We start from the raw sequence: 22,669 nt of genomic DNA, 5'->3' as shown, positions 1-22,669 counted from the left end.
GCAGAGCACGTCCAATAAGCATCAGCTACACACACACACACAAAGCAATCGGCATGACGACAGTACTATATGAGCAGTTCTTATGAGGTTTGATATTATGGATGTATTAGGTCAAATACCATGTTCAATTAATTGAAAAATCCTCATTAGAAGACCATAGACATTTTTCAATTCATGAAATGGCCCCAGCCATTTGTTGCCAATAGAATGGTAGCCAAAACTGCGACAATTTAACCAAACATGCATGTTTCTCATGTTCATAATTAAAAAAAAAAAAAAAAAAAATCAACAATAGAACTGGTTTGTTTGTAAGTTTTTCACTTGTCTTTCAGAAACTTAAGAGGTTAAGATGAAGGAAAAGGCAACACTTAAAGTAAAAAAAAAACATGTTTCTGTTTGAAATGAACTTGTCTGAGAAAACCAAGAAATTGCAGTACAGTTGCTGCACACAAGTGGAAGCCTGCATTAGTTGATGTTCAGCATAGCCATGCATTAGTTATTATGAAAGACATTTGCAGCCAGTCAGTGGGTATAACTTGTGGCTGAATCTCAATTGTATTCTCTCCTTGCCTCCTCCTCCACAAAACACATTGGAAAAGATCTGAGGGGAGGAATCTCAGATTTCTGCTCCAGTGTGCTTTGAGAAGGTGACATGAGGAATCAAGGAAACAGAGATTCACTCCAGGTCTAGGCTCATATTCCAGCTTAAATAAAACAACATGCAAAGGCTGTATACACTAATGCATGCAGTTAAGATATTTATGCACAAGTTGCACATGCTGAATAGCTAGCAAGTGACAGACACACGACCGTCTGCATTCTGATAATATAAGTATCACTGAAACGACACAGCATCACTGCAAATATGAAAATAATAATGTATTTTTGGGAATCACCTTTACCCAATGTCATACATGTCCACAATACTACTAAAGCATGACTGACAGGAATACAAAAATAAATGAAAAGACAAGTCAACATTCAAAACTATTATAGAAACATTACTGTAAAAGTCTAGCTCAGGGGAATTCAACCTTGGGTCCGCGAAGGTACTGCATGGTGGTCCACAATATAATCATATTTTTATGAATATCTCTAGCAGAAATCAGATTTGAATTACATACCTCCTTGGTTCTCAATTCATAATATTGAGCAAATTCCACTCACTGGAGTGTCTGACATAGGCTTTGAAAAAGCACCAGCTAATAGGTTACCACAGGCTCCCGAGTGGTGCAGCGGTCTAACGCACTGCATCTCAGACGTCACTAGAATCCAGGCTGTATCACAACCGGCCATGATCGGGACTCCCATAGGGTGGCACACAATTGGCCCAGCGATGTCTGTAGGCCGTCATTGTAAATAAGAATTTGTTCTTAACCGACTTGCCTAATAAAAGGTTACATTTAAATGGTGCTGCTGGTAAGGTGTCTTGACTTGGACATACATGTTTGCCAACACATGGCTAAACTTTGTTTAACCAGCTAAACATCAGCTCTTCTAGCTAATAGGCTGTTAGAGAGTTACACTTCTTCCTGTTATAATATAGAGAGGTCAAAATAATGAAAAGATGTCTACCAAATTGATTTTATTTTTATGTTGATTACTTTTTGTCAGTATATTTAAACCATTAAATGATTTTCAATTAATTAGCAGAACTGTGTTGAAATGGAATTGGCCTAAACCCCTCTACTGTGGACTGAATTGTGTGGAAGTGTTTTACCACCACCACTGTATTACCATAAGTCCCCCCCATCACCCTGTTGACCTCCACCTCTGCATAGGAATCCCTGGTAACAATCAGTGTGGGGATTCTATTAATGCCCCAAGCCTGCCCTGGGTGAACATGGTTAGCGTTGAAAGCATTCGTTTTGGAACCGGGCTCCCTACAGGGCATGAGCCAGGTGCCCCATTTTGGAACCAGGCTAACTACAGGGCATGAGCCAGGTGCCCCATTTTGGAACCAGGCTAACTACAGGGCATGAGCCAGGTGCCCCATGTTGGAACCAGGCTAACTACAGGGCATGAGCCAGGTGCCCCATTTTGGAACCAGGCTAACTACAGGGCATGAGCCAGGTGCCCCATTTTGGCTGATGGTGAAGTCTGCTCAAAACAAAGGTGACGTAGGTTAAGCACGTGGAGTAATGAGAAGGATACTGTGTTTTCACACCACACGCAGAAGTGAGTTATTTTGATAAAAATACTTACTCTGCCTTCCCAGTGAAAACTAATTTGAAAAATCAAACATACAGTAGAAGTCAAAAGTTGACACACCTACTTTTTTCTATTATTATTATTATTATTATTATTATGCCCTACATTGTAAAATAACAGCGAAGACATCAAAACTATGAAATAACACATATGGAATCACCTAGTAATCAAAATATATATTTAAGTTTAATATATATTTCAGATTCTTCAAAGTAACCACCGTTTGCCTTGATGACAGCTCTGCACACTCTTGTTATTCTCTCAACCAGCTTCATGAGGTAGACACCTGGAATGCATTTCAATTAACCGGTGTGCCTTGTTCAAAGTGAATTTGGGGAATTTCTTTCCTTCTTAATGTGTTTGAGCCAATCAGTTGCATTGTGGCAAGGTAGGAGTGGTATTCAGAATATAGCCCTATTTGGTAAAAGACCAAGTCCATATCACGGCAATAACAGTTCAAATAAGCAAAGAGAAACAACTACTTGAAGGTCAGTCAATGTGGAAAATTTCAAGAACTTTTAAAAGTTTCTTCAAGCACAGTCGCAAAAACCATCCAGCGCTATGATGAAACTGGCTTTCATGCGGACCGCAACAGGAAAGGAAGACCCAGAGTTACCTCTGCCGCAGAGGATAACTTCATTAGTAGGTACCAGCCCCAGAAATTGCAGCCCAAATAAATGCTTCAGAGTTCAAGTAACAGACATCTCAACATCAACTGTTCAGAGAGGACTGCGTGAATCAGGCCTTCATGGTCAGATTGCTGCAAAGAAACCACTACTAAAGGACATCAATAAGATGAAGAGACTTGCTTGGGCAAGGAAACACGACCAATGGACATTAGACTGGTGGAAATCTGTCCTTGGTCTGATGACTCCAAATGAGAGATTTTTGGTTCCAACCGCCATGTCTTTGTGAGACACAGAGTAGGTGAACGGATGATCTCCACATGTGTAGTTCCCACCGTGAAGCATGGAGGAGGTGGTGTGATGGTGCTTTGCTGGTAACACTGTCAATGATTTATTTAGAATTCAAGGCACAATTAACCAGCATGGCTACCACAGCATTCTGTAGCAAAATACCATCCCTTCCAGTGTGTGCTTTGTGGGACTATCATTTGTTTTTCAACAGGACAATGACCCAAAACACACCTCCAGGCTGTTTAAGAGCTATTTGACCAAGAAGGAGAGTGATGGAGTGCTGCATCAGATGACCTGGCCTCCACAATCACCCGAACTCAGCACAATTGAGATGGTTTGGGATGAGTTGGACCGTAGAGTGAAGGAAAAGCAGCCAACATGTGCTTAGCATATGTGGGAACTCCTTCAAGATTGTTGGAAAAGCATTCCAGGTGAAGCTGGTTGAGAGAATACCAAGACTGTGCAAAGCTGTTATCAAAAGGCAGAGGGTGACTACTTTGAAGAATCTAAAATATATTTGGATTTGTTTAACACTTTTTTGGTAACTACATGAATCCATATGTGTCATTTCATAGTTGATGTCTTCACTATTATTCTACAATGTATAAAATAGTAAAAATAAAGAAAAACCCTTGAATGAGTAGGTGTGTCCAAACTTTTGACTGGTGCTGTATAATTTGAGAGACAAAATGACCATGTGGTGCAGATCACTGTTCGATTTGAGAAGGGCGCTCCTCTACCCCACTTTTTCCTGTGCATGTCACGGGCCATAGCCCTGGTGCACTTAACCGAACTCCCTCAATATCAAGGACTAGTAAATATGTTTATTTTTAATTTAATACATTTGCAAAAATGTTTTTTTTAAATGGTTTTCGCCTTGGCATTATGAGGTATTGTATGTAGATTAATGAGGGAAAAACATTTATTTAATCCATTTTAGAATAAGGCTGTAACAAAATTTTGGAAAAGGGGAAGGGGTCTGAATACTTTCTGAACGCACTGTATATATATATTTTTTAATCCATTGTTGGACATAAAAGACTAAAAACACCAGGAAATCAGCTCCAAGTGATATACATTTTGGAAATCCGTTCCCATCGTATAGAAATGTAAGCAAGGTTTGAAATGATTGTTTTAGTCAAATATTATCTGTTTGGGCTTCATATGATCAATTTGCCGTCTGCAGTTGATGATCCCTGGGCTCTAGTTTACTAAATAGGAAAGGCCTAGAGGTCACTACCTGGGAAGGGCTAGGCTAAGTAACTGGGAAGGGCTAGGCTAAGTAACTGGGAAGGGCTAGGCTAAGTAACTGGGAAGGGCTAGGCTAAGTAACTGGGAAGGGCTAGGCTAAGTAACTGGGAAGGGCTAGGCTAAGTAACTGGGAAGGGCTAGGCTAAGTAACTGGGAAGGGCTAGGCTAAGTAACTGGGAAGGGCTAGGCTAAGTAACTGGGAAGGGCTAGAGGTTGGTTGATTGATTGATTTTGGCAGACATGGGTTCAAACAGTATTTATTTTCTTTTAAAATACTTCAGCTGCCCTGGATTGAGCTTCCCTGGCACAATGGCGCCAACTGAATAGTCTCAAAAGTGCATACCCCGCCCAATTGGTACTCAGAGCATGCTCAATGAAACGCTCAAAGAAAGCAAATATTATTTGAACAAGTCTGGATTTTGGAACAGGGCTCATGAATGTGTTCTCCAAGGGGCTCACCGTAGTCTCGGAGGAGGGCCTGGGTGGGCCTCTCTCTGTCAGGGGTGGTGGCTTCAGAGCTGCCCCCGCTGGTGTTGCTGATGCCACTGTTGTTCCTGCTGTGGCTCTTGGCCAGTGCATTGCTGCCATCCACAATGCCCTGTTGGGGTGGCATTGTCACAGTCTGCTCAGATCTTTAAAGGGATATCTACTCAAAAACAACAGATTTTAGTATTTTGTTCATTAGTCTACATAAAACATCTTTGTGGACTAATGAACAAAATACATTGGAGTAAAATATCCTTTAAACACAACATTTATGGTGACCTCTTGCCAGGTTTCTAACCTCTTTCCTGGTTAAATAAAAGGTTACATATTTGTTTTACAGATCTCTCTTAGCTACATGTTTTGTTCAGTTTATTTTATTTTTGGTTGAGTGAGCGTTTCTACAGCGTGGAGAACAAAAGCATTGGTCTCACCACCTCTGCTTGGGCACCAGTGGACTCCAGGAGAGCAGAGTCTTGGACAATGTTGAGCATCGCACCTGTACAGAGAAAAAGCTCTTCATTATTATATTCATTCCAGGGTGATTCTGCACTACGTAAAAGAGATACAGTGGGGCAAAAAAGTATTTAGTCAGCCACCAATTGTGCAAGTTCTCCCACTTAAAAAGATGATAGGCCTGTAATTGTCATCATAGGTACACTTCAACTACGACAGACAGAATGAGAAGGGAAAAAAAATCCAGAAAATCACATTGTTGGATTTTTTATGAATTTATTTGCAAATTATGGTGGAAAATAAGTATTTGGTCACCTACAAACAAGCAACATTTCTGGCTCTCACAGACCTGTAACTTTTCCATTAAGAGGCTCCTCTGTCCTTCACTCGTTACCTGTATTAATGGCACCTGTTTGAACTTGTTATCAGTATAAAAGACACCTGTCCACGACCTCAAACAGTCACACTCCAAACTCTACTAAGGCCAAAACCAAAGAACTGTCAAAGGACACCAGAAACAAAATTGTAGATCTGCACCAGGCTGGGAAGACTGAATCTGCAATAGGTAAGCAGCTTGGTTTGAAAAAAAATCAACTGTGGGAGCAATTATTAGGAAATGGAAGACATACAAGACCACTGATAATCTCCCTCGATCTGGGGCTCCACGCAAGATCTCACCCCGTGGGGTCAAAATGATCACAAGAACGGTGAGCAAAAATCCCAGAACCACATGGGGTGACCTAGTGAATGACCTGCAGAGAGCTGGGACCAAAGTAACAAAGCCTACCATCAGTAACACACTGCGCCGCCAGGGACTCAAATCCTGCAGTGCCAGACGTGTCCCTCTGCTTAAGCCAGTACATGTCCAGGCCTGTCTGAAGTTTGCTAGAGAGCATTTGGATGACCCAGAAGAAGATTGGGAGAATGTCATATGGTCAGATCTCAACCCCATAGAAAATCTTTGGAGGGAGTTGAAAGTCTGTGTTGCCCAGCAACAGCCCCAAAACATCACTGCTCTACAGGAGATCTGCATGGAGGAATGGGCCAAAATACCAGCAACAGTGTGTGAAAACCTTGTGAAGACTTACAGAAAATGTTTGACCTCTGTCATTGCCAACAAAGGGTACATAACAAAGTATTGAGATACACTTTTGTTATTGACCAAATACTTATTTTCCACCATAATTTGCAAATAAATTCATTTAAAAAATCCTACAATGTGATTTACTGGATTATTTTTCCTAATTTTGTCTGTCATAGTTGAAGTGTACCTATGATGAAAATTACAGGCCTCATCTTTTTAAGTGGGATAACATGCACAATTGGTGGCTGACTAAATACTTTTTTGCCCCACTGTAACTGTTTTGGCAGGTTGAAGGTACAAACACTTCCCATGTTAGAACACACAAACACACCACAGCACGCCTCCAAGACACAAATCTGGTTCTCAGTCGCATTTCCTAATGAGGAGGATTAAAACCACAACTAAATCAGTAGTCTACCTTTATTTAACTAAACAAGTCAGTTAAGAACAAATTCTTATTTACAATGATGGCCTACCCCGGCCAAACCAAACCTCGAATGACACTGGTCCAATTGTGCGCCACCCTATGGGACTCCCAATTACGACCGGTTGTGATACAGCCTGGAATCGAACCAGGGTCTGTAGTGACGCCTCAAGCACCGAGATGCAGTGCCTTAGACTGCTGCCTTTATTATTCAATAATAATACATTTATTTTATAACACACCTTTCATTGTAAAACAACCAAAGGTCAAATGAAAAAAAAATGGATAAATGAAAAAAAAAAATGGGTAGAGAAAGTGAAGATTAACTAACCCAGGATCATCTGTGTGTTGGTGGGGTCGGTCTCCGTCTGGAGCGCTCCTATTAGGATGTTGACCAATCGCAGCTTGAGAGAGACGAAGGAGACAGCCTTGTCGTGCAGAGAGTTGTCGTCATTGCTAAACTTGCCCTCCAAGAGCACCTGGAACATACAAATTACACATGTGGTTGACTTTGCACTTAGACAACTGTCAAGAACTACAGGGCATTGAAACTGTTCACTAAAATTCAGTACAACACAAAACATTGAAATAAGTGCAAATCACCATCCATCGATTGTAACTATATGGAAACTATAAGATCCATCCGTACCATGTCCACATTTTATTTGGTGCTAATTTTTTCTATTCATTTAGGGGATAAGGCATATTAGCTGTGTCAACTAATGGTGTGGGACTTCTTGAGCATCTTGAAGACGTTTGAAAACATCTGACAAACGTTGGTTTTAGACTGATGTTCCTTCCATGACAGTGTAACAGGTTTACCTCTGACTTGACGTTGCCAAAGTGGTGTGGCAGAGGCAGCATGGACATCAGGATGTTGATGGAGGCTCTCCTCAGGTCTGTGGGGTTCACATAGGTCTTAAACTTTGACAGCTCTCTGGAGAGGGGAAAGAACAATTTATTTTAATTCAAATGAAACATTCAGAGGAGTAAGGCTCCGTTCAATGTTGGTCACTTTAGTTAACTTCTTTTAAATATTTGTTATTGGAGTTACACTTAACTCAAATGATAAATATTAAAAAGGAGACGCAGTCAGATACCCTATTTAACCAGCAATCAATTGTCCACTGATAAGACTCGTCAAACTATTTCTTACACTGACATTTGAGTTTTTTTCATGCGTATACAGTGAGTTTTGTTAAATGTGTGACGCTAACAGACAAACTTCACCCAAAGAACTAAGAACCAATTTCTGTCAACATTGCACTCCTTATGTATGCAGATGTCCTTAACACAGACCATTTGACTAATTGTCTATCAAACATCATAAGACTAATTAGGCAAAGTACATTTCCTGAGGAAAATGCTTCAGCTATATAAAGCTGTAAAAGCAATATTAGCACAGGAGAGTTTAGAACAATGATATGTAGGGGGAATAACAATAGCAGCTATTCTTTCAGCAAGCAAACGTAAAAGCTGGAATGCGCATTTGGAGAAACACTGCCACTGTTCACCCCCAGCACATTTGTTATTGTTTATAATACATATTTTTGTTCTATCATGCGTGCAATGATTTCCAATGATTTCCAAGGGGGAAAAAACCTTGTTAGCTGTTTGAGGTCATTTCTTGGTTTGTTTTTGTAATATTGGCAGCTTTAATATAGATGTAGCATTAGTCACCGGTCAGGGAGGATGGTCTCCAGAGCAGAAATGAAGTAGGGGACCACCACGTTGATGCCCTTCAGGTCGGAGCAGAAGAGGGCTGAAGAGTTGAGGATGATGCTGGCCAGGACCGGTCGGCAGATGTAGTCAGAGATCTGGAGGCCCTGAATCAGAACCATGTAGAACCTGGGGGGGGGCGGAGACAGAAGTGTTTAGTCGGAGTAGAGCTTTTTAGACAGACCTACAGTATGATGAACAGCCACATAACTCTGGTCCTGGGGACACAAAGGGGTGTATATTCTTGTTTTGCCCCAAATCAAGTTGATGAATTTAATCATGTGTTAAAGCTAGGACAGAAACTAAAATGTGCACCCTTTTAGGACCAGGTTTTGGAAACACTACGTAAAACACGTGGGTACCTGGACAGGTAAACGGGGAGGATCTCCTCGCCGGTCTTCTTGCTGCAGAAGATCCTGCAGAGGGTTCCACAGGCCTCGGCCCGGCCCGACTCATAGTTGTCGGGGAACTCGTTGGCATCGAACATGGGGTTGGATACCATGGTGTCTGTGGACATCAGGGATCCCTGCCTCCTCGGCTCCACGCCTGCCTGAGTGGCCAGGGCTGGGAATGGGGGGGGGGGTAGAGGAGAGAGGAAGGGGGTAGAGGACAGAGAGAAAAAAACAATAATGGGGAATGGTAAAGGATCGAGGGTGAGGGTAGTTGCTTTAAAATTGCCGCTTTAAAATGTAAAATACATTTCAAAAGGCAGGGGTCATTCTCCAAAGACAGAGATTTGATTGAAATTGAAAACCTTGGGCAGGCCTCCTAAGCGATTTTACAGGACGCCTCAGTACAAACTGTGTAAAAAAAAATAATTAAAAAAACATCTATAAATACATTTCCGGGAAGGAAAAATTCAGTGTAAACTTAAAAACGACAATAAACTCTTAAAGTCAGCTACGCTGACGGCCTGACTGCGCCCATTGCCCCACCAACACAACCTAAGCCCCTTTTTGATCCAGAAAACCCCTGAAAGATGCCTATAAGATCTCGATGAGCTGAGAAATATTTTCAAACGTTGTGCTAATGGAATGGTAAAGAGGATATTTACTATAAAGTCCATTTTTACTTACTTTAAATCAAATCAAATGTATTTATACAACCCTTCTACATTAGCTGATATATCAAAGTGCTGTACAGAAACCCAGCCAAAAACCCCAAACAGCAAGCAATGCAGGTGTAGAAGCACGGTGGCTATGAAAAACTACCTAGGAAGAAACCTAGAGAGGAACCAGGCTATGAGGGTTGGACAGTCCTCTTCTGGCTGTGCCGGGTGGAGATTTATCCTGACTGTAGAGCTTTCATTTTAAAGGCACTCTATAAAAAGTGCTATGGGCCCTGATCAAAAGTAGTGCACGACAGTCGTAAGTTTACATACACTTAGGTTGGAGTCATTAAAACTCGGTTTTCAACCACTCCACAAATGTCTTGTTAACAAACTATAGTTTTGGCAAGTCAGTTAGGACATCTACTTTGTGTATGACATAAGTAATTTTTCCAACGATTGTTTACAGACAGATGTCACTTATAATTCACTGGATCACAATTCCAGTGGGTCAGAAGTTAACATAAACTAAGTTGACTGTGCCTTTAAACAGCTTGGAAAATTCCCGAAAATTTGACATCATGGTAAAATCAACAAACAAAAAAATGAAGACCTCAGAAAAAAATTGTAGACCTCCACAAGTCTGGTTCATCCTTGCGAGCAATTTCCAAACGCCTGGAGGTACCACATGAATCTGTACAAACAATAGTACGCAAGTATAAACACCATGGGACCACGCAGCTGTCATACTGCTCAGGAATGAGACGCGTTCTGTCCCCAGGAGATTCTCGTACTTTGGTGCGAAAGGTGAAAATCAGTCCTAGAACAACAACAAAGGACCTTGTGAAGATGCTTGAGGAAACAGGTACAAAAGTATCTATATCCACAGTAAAACGAGTCATATATCAACATAACCTGAAAGGCCGCTCAGCAAGGAAGAAGCCACTGCTCCAAAACCGCCATAAAAAAGCCAGACTACGGTTTGCACATGGGGACAAAGATCCTACTTTTAGGAGAAATGTCCTCTGGTCTGATGAAACAAAAATAGAACTGTTTGGTCATAATGACCATCGTTATGTTTGGAGGCACGGGGGTGGCAGCATCATGTTGTGGGGGTGCTTTGCTGCAGGAGGGACTGGTGCACTTCATAAAATAGATGGCATCATGAGGGAGGAAATGAAAAATTGTGCGTGCAAGGAGGCCTGAAAACCTGACTCAGTTACACCAGCTCTGTCAGGAGGAATGGGCCAACATTCACTGAACTTATTGTGGGAAGATTGTGGAAGCTACTCGAAACATTTGACCCAAGTTAAAATTTAAAAGGCAATGTTACCAAATACACTCAATTAGTATGTAAACTTCTGACCCACTGGGAATGTGATGAAAGAAATAAAAGCTGAAATAAATCACTGCTATTATTCTAAATATATATTTTATATTTAAAGTAATCACCACTTGCCTTGACAGGCCGGGTTGGCCATTCGATTAATTGTTCAGGAGTCTTATAGCATCATGGTAGAAGCTGTTAAGGAGCCCCTTGGACCTAGACTTGGGACCGCTTGCCGTGCAGTAGCAGAGAGAACAGTCTATGACTTGGGTGACTGGAGTCTCTGACAATTTTTTGGGTCTTCCTCTTACACGGCTGGTACTTCGATCCTGGATGACAGGAAGCTTGGCCCCAGTGGGCCGTACGCACTACCCTCTCTAGCGCCTTATGGTCGGATGCCGAGCGGCCCGTCAGGAAGTCCAGGATCCAGTTGCAGAGGGAAGCGTTTAATCCCAGGGTCCTTAGCTTAGTGATGAGCTTTGAGGGCACTATGGTGTTGAACGCAGAGCTGTAAGCAATGACCAGCATTCTCACATAGGTGAGAATGGCCAGGTGGAAAACGGCAGTGTGGAGTGCAATTGAGATTGCGTCATCTGTGGATCTGTTGGGGTGGTATGCAAATTGGAGTGGGTCTAGGATGATGACGTTGATGTGAGGCATGACCAGCCTTTCAAAGCACTTCATGGCTACCGACGTGAGTGCTAAGGGGCGGTAGTCATTTAGGCAGGTTACCTTCGCATTCTTGGTCACAGGGACTATGGTGGTCTGCTTGAAACGTGGGTATTACAGATTCGGTCAGGGAGACATTGAAAATGTCAGTGAAGACACTTGTCAGTTGGTCCGCGCATGCCCCGAGTACATGCCCTGGTAATCCGTCTGGCCCTGTAGCCTTGCGAATATTGACCTGTTTAAAAGGCCTTGCTCACATCAGCTACTGAGAGCTTGATCAGTCGTCTGGAACAGCTGGTGCTCTCATGCATGCTTCAGTGTTGCTTGCCTCGAAGAGAGCATAAAAAGGTATTTAACTCGTCTGGTAGACTCGCGTCACTGGGCAGCTCGTGGCAGGGTTTCCCTTTGTAGTCCGTAATAGTTTGCAAGCCCTGCCACATCCGACGGCATCAGAGCCAGTGTAGTAGGAATTGTTCTAGGTATTATATTTCTATGATAATGTTTCTCAACATCCCTGGGCTGTTTTCTCACAGCTAAATAAGAGGAGACGATAAAGGAGAGCGGAAGCAAGTTTAGACTATTGAGACGCAAACAATACAAGTCAAACCAGTTTTTGACACTTAACATCCGACCCTGACCTTACCAGACAAGCTGTTGTCTCGGCTCAGACCCGTGTGGAGCTTGCAGTGCACCAGCGCGGCGTCAAACAGCCACTGGCCAAACAGATTGAGGACACTGTTGACCTTGGGCCTGGTGGGGGCGGGCAGCGGCCGGGGCTCAGAGCTGGTCAGGTTGGGGCTGGACAAGGGAGAGGTGGAGGATGGCTGGTAGGACACTTTGGGTTGGTGCGTCATGCTCGCCTGGATGGGTAGGAGGGTAGGGGATAACCAGGAATGAATTAACTGTCAAATGGGCATAGTAAGAATATGAATATTCAGGGACATTAATATTTATTCCTATGATTGCCAAATAAACCTCAGACAAAGGGATGCTGTATTTCTCCCATTTTACTCTGATACAAATGGGCCATCTGAGGAAAAAACAACTCTGGTGTAGGAACTTACTGTGGAGGTTTTACTGGCCGTCTTGATGACCCCCGTGGGTTTGTTGCGGCGGCTGTGAGGGGGCGTGGTGTTGGTGGAGGTGGGAGGCGGCGGTACGCTCAGTCTGTTGACAGGGGTGGGTGGGGCACTGTCCGACCGGGGGCGGGAGATACCTGAGGGAGAAAGAGAGCGGAGGACATCAGAGGACATTCTGGTGTTTCAGGTGAAAACAGCGAGGACCAATGGAGTCCCATTTCCCCTCCACCCATATTTTGGTTACAAGCGCCACTCGGATCAGGGAGGATGTTAGTAACGTCAACATTGGCAGCTCATCATCTTTGAGGTTCACCCTTCCTCCACAAGAGAAAAGGATACCAGATCAAAATGCACAAGCCATGTGATGTGGATATGTCTTCTTTGCAGGGGGATACTCACCACAGATAAGGAACAATTAACAAAGAAAATACATAGAAATAAGTGTACACATATTTTAAGAAAAAAAAACCACACCACAATAGATCTAGCAAGTTTCCCAATGTCACATTTTAGCTTCATAGCCTTGGGGCGGCTTAACGGACAATTTTGATTGACAACACTACTTATTCAGATGCTTGGCTCAGTCTGTCAAAACAGATACATACATGCATGCATATACTTACTCTCCACACTGACACAGTAAACTCAGGCATTGATTGGGTGAATGCTTCACATTACCACATGGATCAGACCCTCTAAACCTATTTCTTCAATTTTCAGTGAAGCCCCAAACAATTTATAGGTAAACTGAGTTTCTGTATAGCACTTTGTGACATCTGCTGATGTAAAAAAGGCTTTAGAAATATATTTGATTGATTGGCATCTTTCACAGATTTCAGTGTTGATGATGCAACATGGTGCACTAAACTGCTGCAGATGCTAATTGGACTGTATGGTCCGTTTAGTGGGTTTGCTAGCTAAGCTAACAAGGATGTTTTTTTTTTTAAACAAGTCTTGAAGCAACTTGCCATGGTGATGCTGCCACACACACACAATGTCTCTCCAAACAGGCCATGGAAGAGGACAACCCTTTTCCCAACCAATTATCTCGATAAGTTGATCAAATCTATTTTGTGGTTGATAAGGAACGATACGAGCAGGTTTGATTGAAACAGTCCCTTTAAGTGCATGCACCAGCTACTTTCACCACACAAATCAGCTTTTTGCCAACCCCAGCAAATCCATCAAAATGTATTCAGCTCCCTTTATGATTGTTTGGGAGCAGACAACTACAGAGTACCATAGGAGGGAATGGAATGAAGCCTTTCTCGGAAATTGTTCCTAGACACGGCGGCACCTGAGGGAAAGAAAGTGGTCAAAGTACAGTCTGGAATATCAGAATGCCGACCAACCAACCATGACAACATTCACCTGTTCTTTTTGGCAAGTGGACATGGCCATCGATCGAAATGAAGAATCAAAAACAGCTTTGGCAGTTTCTTATTCTGAAACAGTGAATGTTTTTTTCCTTCATAGATGTCTACGAGTATGTTGTTTTTCATGATGGGAAGTGTGGCACCTTTTTGTCTTATGCCCAAACACCATTATAGGAAATCCTGTTTGTTATGTAAATAGACCCTTGTGCAATGTTAATGATTGGATTTGATTGGGTTAGGTCCGGTTTAGTAGTGTACCTAGAGAGGGAAGTCTGTCACGTATATTGCTCCTAGGAGAAACTGTCACTCCTGACGGGGAGAGAGACACTAGTGGTGTTTCTGGGGAAGAAGAAGAAACTAAGAACAGGAAAATGACAAAAAAGCTGAAACACAAAATGTAGGTTTAGTTGTTGGGCCAAATTATCGCTCAACGAGTTATAGTAGGTATTTATTAAAGACATTCTGTGTTTGTGTACTGTAACACAATTGTCCACATAGCTAATAAATGGTCTGTGATTTTCAAAATTAGCGTCTACTACTATTAACCAAAAGATTCATTGTTTCTAGCTTGCAACACTACTTCAAATGTATGTGCTCCAGTTTCTTTAAACATGTGGATGTCAAGAGATTTAGGGAAGTATATACCCTGTGTGACAGGGCTTCGATAAAGTATAGGGCCAAAATGCAGAGAGGTCTGCATGATTTCAGAAGTACAAACATGGTTGAAGTCTAAGACTGTTGGGAGGTGTAGACCAGGGCAGTCCAACCATGTTCCTGGAGAGTTACCCTCCTGGTAAGGGTTGGAATAAAAACCTACAGGACGGTAGCTCTCCAGGAACAGGGTTGGAGAGCCCTGGTGTAGCACAATGGGCACAAGGCAGTAGAGAAATGAAAGGAGAAATTTACAATAAAAAGCTCTTTTCAATTGAAAATGGCTGGTTCTTATAGAAAAGCCAGTAAAAAAAGATAGGACAAGGTGGTGGGTCAACCCATTTACAAAACACTTTAGTCATTGCTGGTCATAAAATCAAGGTGTTACTAAGTCAAATGACATCTTTCCATGATCAACGTCAACAAAATCAGAACCCTTCATTTGAATGACAAAGACGCAGTTTATTAAGTACCATAAGAGGGCAGTTTCTCTCGAATCTCTCTCTTTGCGACCCCGATACCTAGAGGGGAGGAAGTATGTACATGATCTCTTGGTTAGAAGTGCTCCAGCAATAACATGACAACTTGATCTGAAGGGATTAGATCGGTGGAAGAAATATAGCAAAATATCCAGCTAGCCTGTCAGCGAACAAGATGGAACTACTATCACACCTATACAATTTTTAAGGACCCATATTCAGAAATCGTCTCGGAGTAAGGAATGCTGATCTGGAAACAGCCCCCCTGTCGATGTCATCTTATTATGATATATAAGGGAAAAACTGATCCTAGATCAGCACTCCTACTCTGAGACGCTTTGTGAATATGGGCCCAGATCTACAGTACATTATTTGCCAAAGTCAAATGTAACAGTATGAATAAAAAGCAGCGCTTTAAGACGCTCTTATCCAGTGAGATGAGGTGGTCTTACCCAGGAAGGCATCCACCAGGCAACTGATCCCCCTCATGGCCCTGAAAAAGATCTGGGGCAGCTGCTTGAGGCAGGGGTGATGCTGGATCACCTCCTGGGGCACGCCGGTCACCCCCAGCAGCTGCTCCTGGAATTTTGGCGTGGAGCTGACCGTCAAAGGGCTGCTGAGGTCCACCGGGTTACTGCAAGAGAAGGAGCAGGAGGGGGGACTTTTAACTTTGGGGTACAAAAATGGGTCCTGAGCATGTTATTTCTCTCCACAACCCAGCGAGAGCGTAACAGTTAAATTGATGTAGCCTAATAGATTATTCACTACAATATTTTCCCAGATCAATTTCTTAGATCATCTGGGGGTGCAGTCTAAAATAATTTTCTTCTACCTTGGGATAAAAATAAAAATAAAATAAAGTGTGAGGTCCATCCAGTATGATCAGGTAATAATTTGTTATTCTTATCATTTACTTTAAATAAAACTAAACTATAGGTATTTTCTTAAAACTGCATTGTTGGTTAGAGCCTGTAAGTAAGCATTTCACTGTAAGGTCTCTACACGTGTTGTATTCAGCGCACCAAAAGAGAACAAACAGTGTGATCCGTCTCAGATGATGATCCAAAAGTCATCCTAGTATTATTTTATTATAGTAAAATGAGGTCATCGGGGAGTATTTATACTGAATCCAGTCCAGGTGTAACAGTAATAACTCCCATTCTGTGATACAGACCCAGAGAGCTAGCTGTGTGGAACTCACCTCAGCATGTGCAGAAAGCGGAACCAGGTCTGAGCCACACAGTCGTTGTCCATCTCAATAGGGATGAGGTTGGCGTCCTCCTCTAGGACTTTGAACGGAGGGAAGGACGGACCGTAGGTGAACCGTAACAGTCTGTACCAAAACAGAACATTTACGTTACACATTTACACCTTCCATTTCATTCATTTCTTATCTGAACATTAACAAACATTTAATATCTAGAATTGACTGCTGAGAGAAAATGACTCCTGCCTGTAATCCAACTAGTTTGTCCTACCTGAACTTGAGCACTCACATTTATTTCAAAACGTTACGTCCTACTGAACGGGACCCATATGTGTTTGAGCGCTGCGCTTAAACAAAAGCCTGCAAACAGAGGGTTGGCTACCTGGAAGTGAGAGCAGCGATGACCTTGCTCCACTGCTCCACCACGGGCGGGTGGTGCCTCCAGTTGGCCAGCATCTCCCTGGCAGTCTTCCAGTAGGGCGGTGTGGGGAAGCAACGTGTGCAGGCCATGAACCACACTTCAAACAGAACGCTGATCAGCTTCTCAGCCAGCTTCTCCGCAATCCCACCTGAGAGAGATGGGGGATGGGGACCAGGGGTTAGTAACTTTGAATAGGAAGAATGGGTGAATACTCATCATCCAAAATTTCTAGGTGTTCTGGGTGCATAAAATAGCATATGAGAAAGAACAATACGTCTTCATTTGGAACTAAATAGTCATGTTAGCAACAAAGTCAACATCAAATGTTAGTCAAAGCCAAAATCATTATGGGACAAATCCTAACATCTACCTATTAGTTATGCATTGATATCAATGAAAGACCAAGTAGAAATTTAACTTAATGGATTTGAGAAGTTCCTCATGACACTACGAAAAGTATCAAAGGCTGCTTTCACAAAGGCAGCCCTGTCCACTAATTGGTCTTCTGACCAATCAGATCAGATGTTGACGATAACTGGGCAAAAGATCAGAATTGTGCTGCCTGTGTAAAGGCAGCCTAATTGCATCTGTTCTGATGGACTGACCTCCAACAGTGGGCGGGGCTAGCAGAGTGTCATTGATGCGCAGCAGGAAGAGCAGCAACACCTCCCAGGTCTCGCGGGCCATGCCGCTGCCCGACTCCCTGGCCAGCTTCAACACTGCCGTCAGCACCTGTTGGCACAAGCGGAAGTGCATGGGGCTGTAGTGCTCCGGCCTGAGAGAGGAGGGAGGGAATAGTGTGAGTTAAAGACCACTTTTATAAAGAGAAGTCAGTAATAAACACTCCATTGACCATTCCCTCTTCCATACTCCTGTTCTCTCCAAGCCTTGCAGTTTGCTTTGATGAACTAATGGAGGGTATCTGTCCCTATTTAGAATGACCATTTTGCATAAGCAATGTACTGCAACTTAGAGGTTGGAGCCTTAAGGTCAAGGCGTTGTAATGTAGAACATTACATAAGATACCCCATAGTTAGCGGCTAGCTAGAGCGGAGACACACAGCTAGAGCGGAGACACACAGCTAGAGCGGAGACACACAGCTAGAGCGGAGACACACAGCTAGAGCGGAGACACACAGCTAGAGCGGAGACACACAGCTAGAGCGGAGACACACAGCTAGAGCGGAGACACACAGCTAGAGCGGACACACAGCTAGAGCGGACACACAGCTAGAGTGGAGACAGACAGTTAGTGGGTAGCTAGAGCGGAGACACACAGCTAGAGCGGAGACACACAGCTAGAGTGGAGACACACAGCTAGAGTGGAGACACACAGCTAGAGTGGAGACAGACAGTTAGCGGGTAGCTAGAGCGGAGACACACAGCTAGAGCGGAGACACACAGCTAGAGCGGAGACACACAGCTAGAGCGGAGACACACAGCTAGAGCGGAGACACACAGCTAGAGCGGCGGAGACACACAGCTGGAGACAGAGTGGAGACAGACAGCTAGAGTGGAGACAGACAGTTAGACACACAGCTAGAGCGGACACAGCGGGTAGCTAGAGCGTAGACACACAGCTAGAGCGGAGACACACAGCTAGAGCGGAGACACACAGCTAGAGCGGAGACACACAGCTAGAGTGGAGACACACAGCTAGAGTGGAGACAGACAGTTAGCGGGTAGCTAGAGCGGAGACACACAGCTAGAGCGGAGACACACAGCTAGAGCGGAGACACACAGCTAGAGCGGAGACACACAGCTAGAGCGGAGACACACAGCTAGAGCGGAGACACACAGCTAGAGCGGAGACACACAGCTAGAGCGGAGACACACAGCTAGAGCGGAGACACACAGCTAGAGCGGAGACACACAGCTAGAGTGGAGAGACACAGCTAGAGCGGAGACACAGCTAGAGCGGAGACACAGCTAGAGCGGAGACAGACAGTTAGCAGCTAAATAGAAGTAGACAACAGACACACAGCTTGTACCTGGGCATGAAGAGGTTGTAGAGGTGTTTGAGGATGGTCTGCACGCTAGAGACACACAGTTGGGCACAGCTAGAGTGGAGACACACAGCTTGACAGATGGGCTGGGGGATGGAGTCGCGAGGAGTGATCAGCGCCATGATCCAGTCCGTGTAGACGTCCACGCACAGCTTGACCGTGTCCCCGTCCAGAGGCAGAGTCAGGCCGTAGCACAGCACCTCCATCGTCCACTTCACCTGTCAATCACAGAGAACTATGTTGTTAGAAAAAGGTGGATACACGGGGACAAGCTGGACCGTCAGATGTCAGTGATTGCTGAATAGAGCGGAGACACACAGCTAGAGCGGGACACAGCTCAGATGTCAGTGATTGCTGAATACAGCTAGAGCGGGACACAGCTCGGAGATGTCAGTGATTGCTGAATACACGGGGACCGATGGGCTGGGGGAGATGTCAGTGATTGCTGAATACACGGGGACAGTCAGATGTCAGTGATTGCTGAATACACGGGGACAGTCAGATGTCAGTGATTGCTGAATACACGGGGACAGTCAGATGTCAGTGATTGCTGAATACACGGGGACAGTCAGATGTCAGTGATTGTTGAATACATGGGGACAGTCAGATGTCAGTGGTTGTTGAATACATGGGGACAAGGTGGATGAATGTTTTATGACTTGAAAGTGAATCAAAATAAAGATGGCCTATTTGTGCATTGAGTTTAAAAGAAAAGTGTTTAGGCCTAATTATGATGATTGTTGTGAAATGAAATCATTTCAAACACAGGGGTAAAGGGATGGGTCATCTAACTTTGAAAGGTAGGTGAAGTAGAGCCTGGTGGAACCAGCCAAATCAAATCCAATTTTATTTGAAGTTTGTAGAAGTTTGTGAGTGCTTTTGGTGACAAGCCAAATTTCTTCAGCCTCCTGAGGTTGAAGAGGCGCTGCTGCGCCTTCTTCACGATGCTGTCTGTGTGGGTGGACCAATTCAGTTGGTCTGTGATGTGTACGCCGAGGAACTTAAAACTTACTACCCTCTCCACTACTGTTCCATCAATGTGGATAGGGGGGTGTTCCCTCTGCTGTTTCCTGAAGTCCACAATCATATCCTTAGTTTTGTTGATGTTGAGTGTGAGGTTATTTTCCTGACACCAGCCTTGCTGGTGCTCTGTTCACCATTCAATATCACGTCACATGTCAAAACAGGAAGGTGAACACAGCTATTTTGGCTGGTTCCACCACGCTATGTGAACTATCAATTTATGTACCAAATACAGTAGTATCCTGAAATACTACCATCTCAAAAATGGGATTGTTGTACAAAACACAAGCCCTATAGGCCATTACTGTGTGAGTTGCACTCACAGAGCCCAGTGCTATGTTAAGAGAATTATCAGGCAAACTAAAACAAGGAGGAATGACAAGGAGGCACTTAGTAAGGGCATGCATACATTATTTGGCAGGCGGCTTACATTTTTCCTTCGCCTGGCCCTATTACAATCAAGCCTTATCTAAATGGCTACTGGGACAGGGACTGGCTCAAGGAGCCGTAGTCTGGGGTGAAGAAACAGTCAATAAAGTTGCAGAGGTTGAATGCCCCAGGGGGACACACAGGAAAACCTCTCAATGTTATCAGGCGAGCCCAGAGACCTGGGGCTGTCCGGGCTACAAGGCTAACATGAGGAGGAAGTGAGCAGTACAGACCAAAAAAAAAAAATGGGGACAAAAGCCAAAGACTATTTTTCACCCAGCAACAAATCAGAGAGAGAATAGATTTGAAAACACAATGGAATGTAGAGGGGGAGGTGTGTGTTTCAGTCTAGTGTGCAGTTATAAACAGAAGAAAAACAGTTTCCATTCACTAGGAGGTAGTTTCTAATGTGCAGGTGACCGTTCAGCCTCCTTGGTTTTGTAAAAATAAGGGACAGAAAAAGCCTAGCCCATCAAGGGCGTGTAAGAGTCAAGTAGCTTATGTTCTGCCTATTTCCTCAAAAACAATGTCAGAGGAACTTGGCGCTAAAGAGGGAAGAAACGTTTACTATTCAATAGAATAATGAATGAAGTGGACCTTGACAATACCATCACCATACTTACAGCAAAAAATATACTACCTTAGAAAGTCATTGGTATTCTAACTTGACTTTCTATTTCCCTTGAATGTAAACACTGCAACACTTGGGCCACGTCAAGTCAAATCTCAGCCTATAGGGAGGAGCATGGTGGTGCTAGAACAACAACCTCTCTCTCAACATCAGTTAGACCAAGGAGCTGATCATGGACTACAGGAAACAGAGGGGGGCAAGCACCCCCCCCCATCCACATTCCTCGGTGTCCAAATCACTGAAGTAATTCAAATGGTCCAAACACGAGCACAGTGGTGAAGAAGGCATGACAGTGCCTCTTCTCCCCCCTCAGGAGGTTGAAAAAGTTTGGCGTGAGGCCTCAAAACTTTAAAAGGTTCTACAGCTGCACCATTGAGAACATATTGACTGGCTGCATCACTGCCTAGTGTGGCGATAGCACAGTCTTTGATCGCATGGTGCTAGAGTGTGGTGGGGACAAACCAGTACATTACTGGGGCCGAGCTCCCTGCCATCCAGGACATCTATATCAGGTGGTGTGGTAGGAAGGCCTGGAAAATCATTAGACTTAACCACTCAAATCAGACTATTCCATCTGCTTCCGCAAGGCAAGCGGTCTCGGTGCATCAAGTCTGGCACCAACAGGCTCTTGAACAGCTTCCATCCCCAAGCAATAACACTGATAAAGAGCTAACAAAACAGCTACACAGACTACCTGAATCAATCTTGTATCCTAATTGACATTTTTATCTCTACGCACACTCACAGGGCCCTACACACTCACACAGACACAACATGCACGTACATTTATACTGACTCTACACACACCCACTCACATACAAGCTGCTGCTACTCTGTTTATCTTATATCCTGATGCCTAGTCACTTTACCCCTATACATATCTACCTCCATAACTTCAGTATCCCTGCACATTGTTAATATGGTATTGAAACTGACCCTGTATATAGTATGCTTACCCCGACACATATCTACCTCCATCACTCCAGTATCCCTGCACATTGTTAATATGGTATTGGAACTGCCACTATATATAGTATGCTTACTTAATGTGTCCTTCATACCTCTTCTCATTTCTCATATTTTTTTCTAGTAACACATTGATATTGATTATTGCATTGCTGGGTTTTGAGTTTGTAACAAAGGCATTTCACTGTACTTTTGCACGCATGAGACATTAAAACTTGAAACTAAGTTACACCGATCCGATTCAGCTCTGCCAAAACACCTGTGCTGTTTTGCCTACCTCTTTGTCGGTCTTGAGCAGGCTGTCAGTGGACGGAGTGCCCAGGGTCACCCCCAGGGGTTTAACCACTGCATTGGCCACATCGCGTCCAACTGCCGGAGGGTACGAGTGAAGGACACTCAGGTGGCCCTGGTCGCTCTGCACCAACAGGTGCAGAGACCTCCACTCCGAGTACATGGTGATGGCGTTCGCTTCTACTGGGTCCGATTGCTACCTGTGTATACAGAGAGGGGTGGAGTCAGAATAACTACAGAGTCGACTGATGGGTGGAGTCAGAATAACTACAGAGTGGACTGATGGGTGGAGTCAGAATAACTACAGAGTGGACTGATGGGTGGAGTCAGAATAACTAGAGTGGACTGATGGGTGGAGTCAGAATAACTAGAGTGGACTGATGGCTCCAGCCTGAAGCAGACTTGGTTGTAGCTGTTTGTAACTTTAATAAAACATCCATAACCATTGCATATACTGAACAAAATATAAAAAAAATGCAACTATTCCAAAGATTTGACTGAGTTACAGTTCATAAGGTAAT

At 43.7% G+C, this 22,669-nt stretch overlaps 1 protein-coding gene across 15 annotated transcripts in view; it reads right to left on the bottom strand.

Annotated features, from left to right (window-relative positions):
- The window catches only part of LOC124026383 (ral GTPase-activating protein subunit beta-like), a 54,440-nt gene that overhangs the window by 25,684 nt on the left and 6,087 nt on the right, over positions 1-22,669 (bottom strand). For 10 of the 15 annotated variants that reach the window (XM_046339430.1, XM_046339408.1, XM_046339433.1 and 7 more), the window contains exons 2-18: positions 22,135-22,348; positions 18,794-19,026; positions 17,408-17,577; positions 16,764-16,950; positions 16,376-16,507; positions 15,627-15,808; positions 15,169-15,216; positions 14,303-14,383; positions 13,909-13,965; positions 12,654-12,805; positions 12,233-12,449; positions 8,908-9,109; positions 8,507-8,674; positions 7,649-7,763; positions 7,158-7,305; positions 5,297-5,361; positions 4,839-4,977 (exon numbers count right to left, since the gene is read on the bottom strand). In XM_046339430.1, coding sequence (XP_046195386.1) covers positions 4,839-4,977; positions 5,297-5,361; positions 7,158-7,305; positions 7,649-7,763; positions 8,507-8,674; positions 8,908-9,109; positions 12,233-12,449; positions 12,654-12,805; positions 13,909-13,965; positions 14,303-14,383; positions 15,169-15,216; positions 15,627-15,808; positions 16,376-16,507; positions 16,764-16,950; positions 17,408-17,577; positions 18,794-19,026; positions 22,135-22,311 — 2,473 coding nt within the window. In that variant the 5' untranslated portion in view covers positions 22,312-22,348. The remainder of the gene's footprint in view (positions 1-4,838; positions 4,978-5,296; positions 5,362-7,157; positions 7,306-7,648; positions 7,764-8,506; positions 8,675-8,907; positions 9,110-12,232; positions 12,450-12,653; positions 12,806-13,908; positions 13,966-14,302; positions 14,384-15,168; positions 15,217-15,626; positions 15,809-16,375; positions 16,508-16,763; positions 16,951-17,407; positions 17,578-18,793; positions 19,027-22,134; positions 22,349-22,669) is intronic. The other 5 variants (XM_046339441.1, XM_046339442.1, XM_046339440.1 and 2 more) reach the window with 3 other exon arrangements.

The sequence above is a fragment of the Oncorhynchus gorbuscha genome, linkage group LG03 (genome assembly GCF_021184085.1).
Source record: "Oncorhynchus gorbuscha isolate QuinsamMale2020 ecotype Even-year linkage group LG03, OgorEven_v1.0, whole genome shotgun sequence".
NCBI classification, from domain to species: domain Eukaryota; kingdom Metazoa; phylum Chordata; class Actinopteri; order Salmoniformes; family Salmonidae; genus Oncorhynchus; species Oncorhynchus gorbuscha.
Note: the sequence above shows the minus strand (reverse complement) of the source record. Positions and strands in the feature narration are given on the sequence as shown.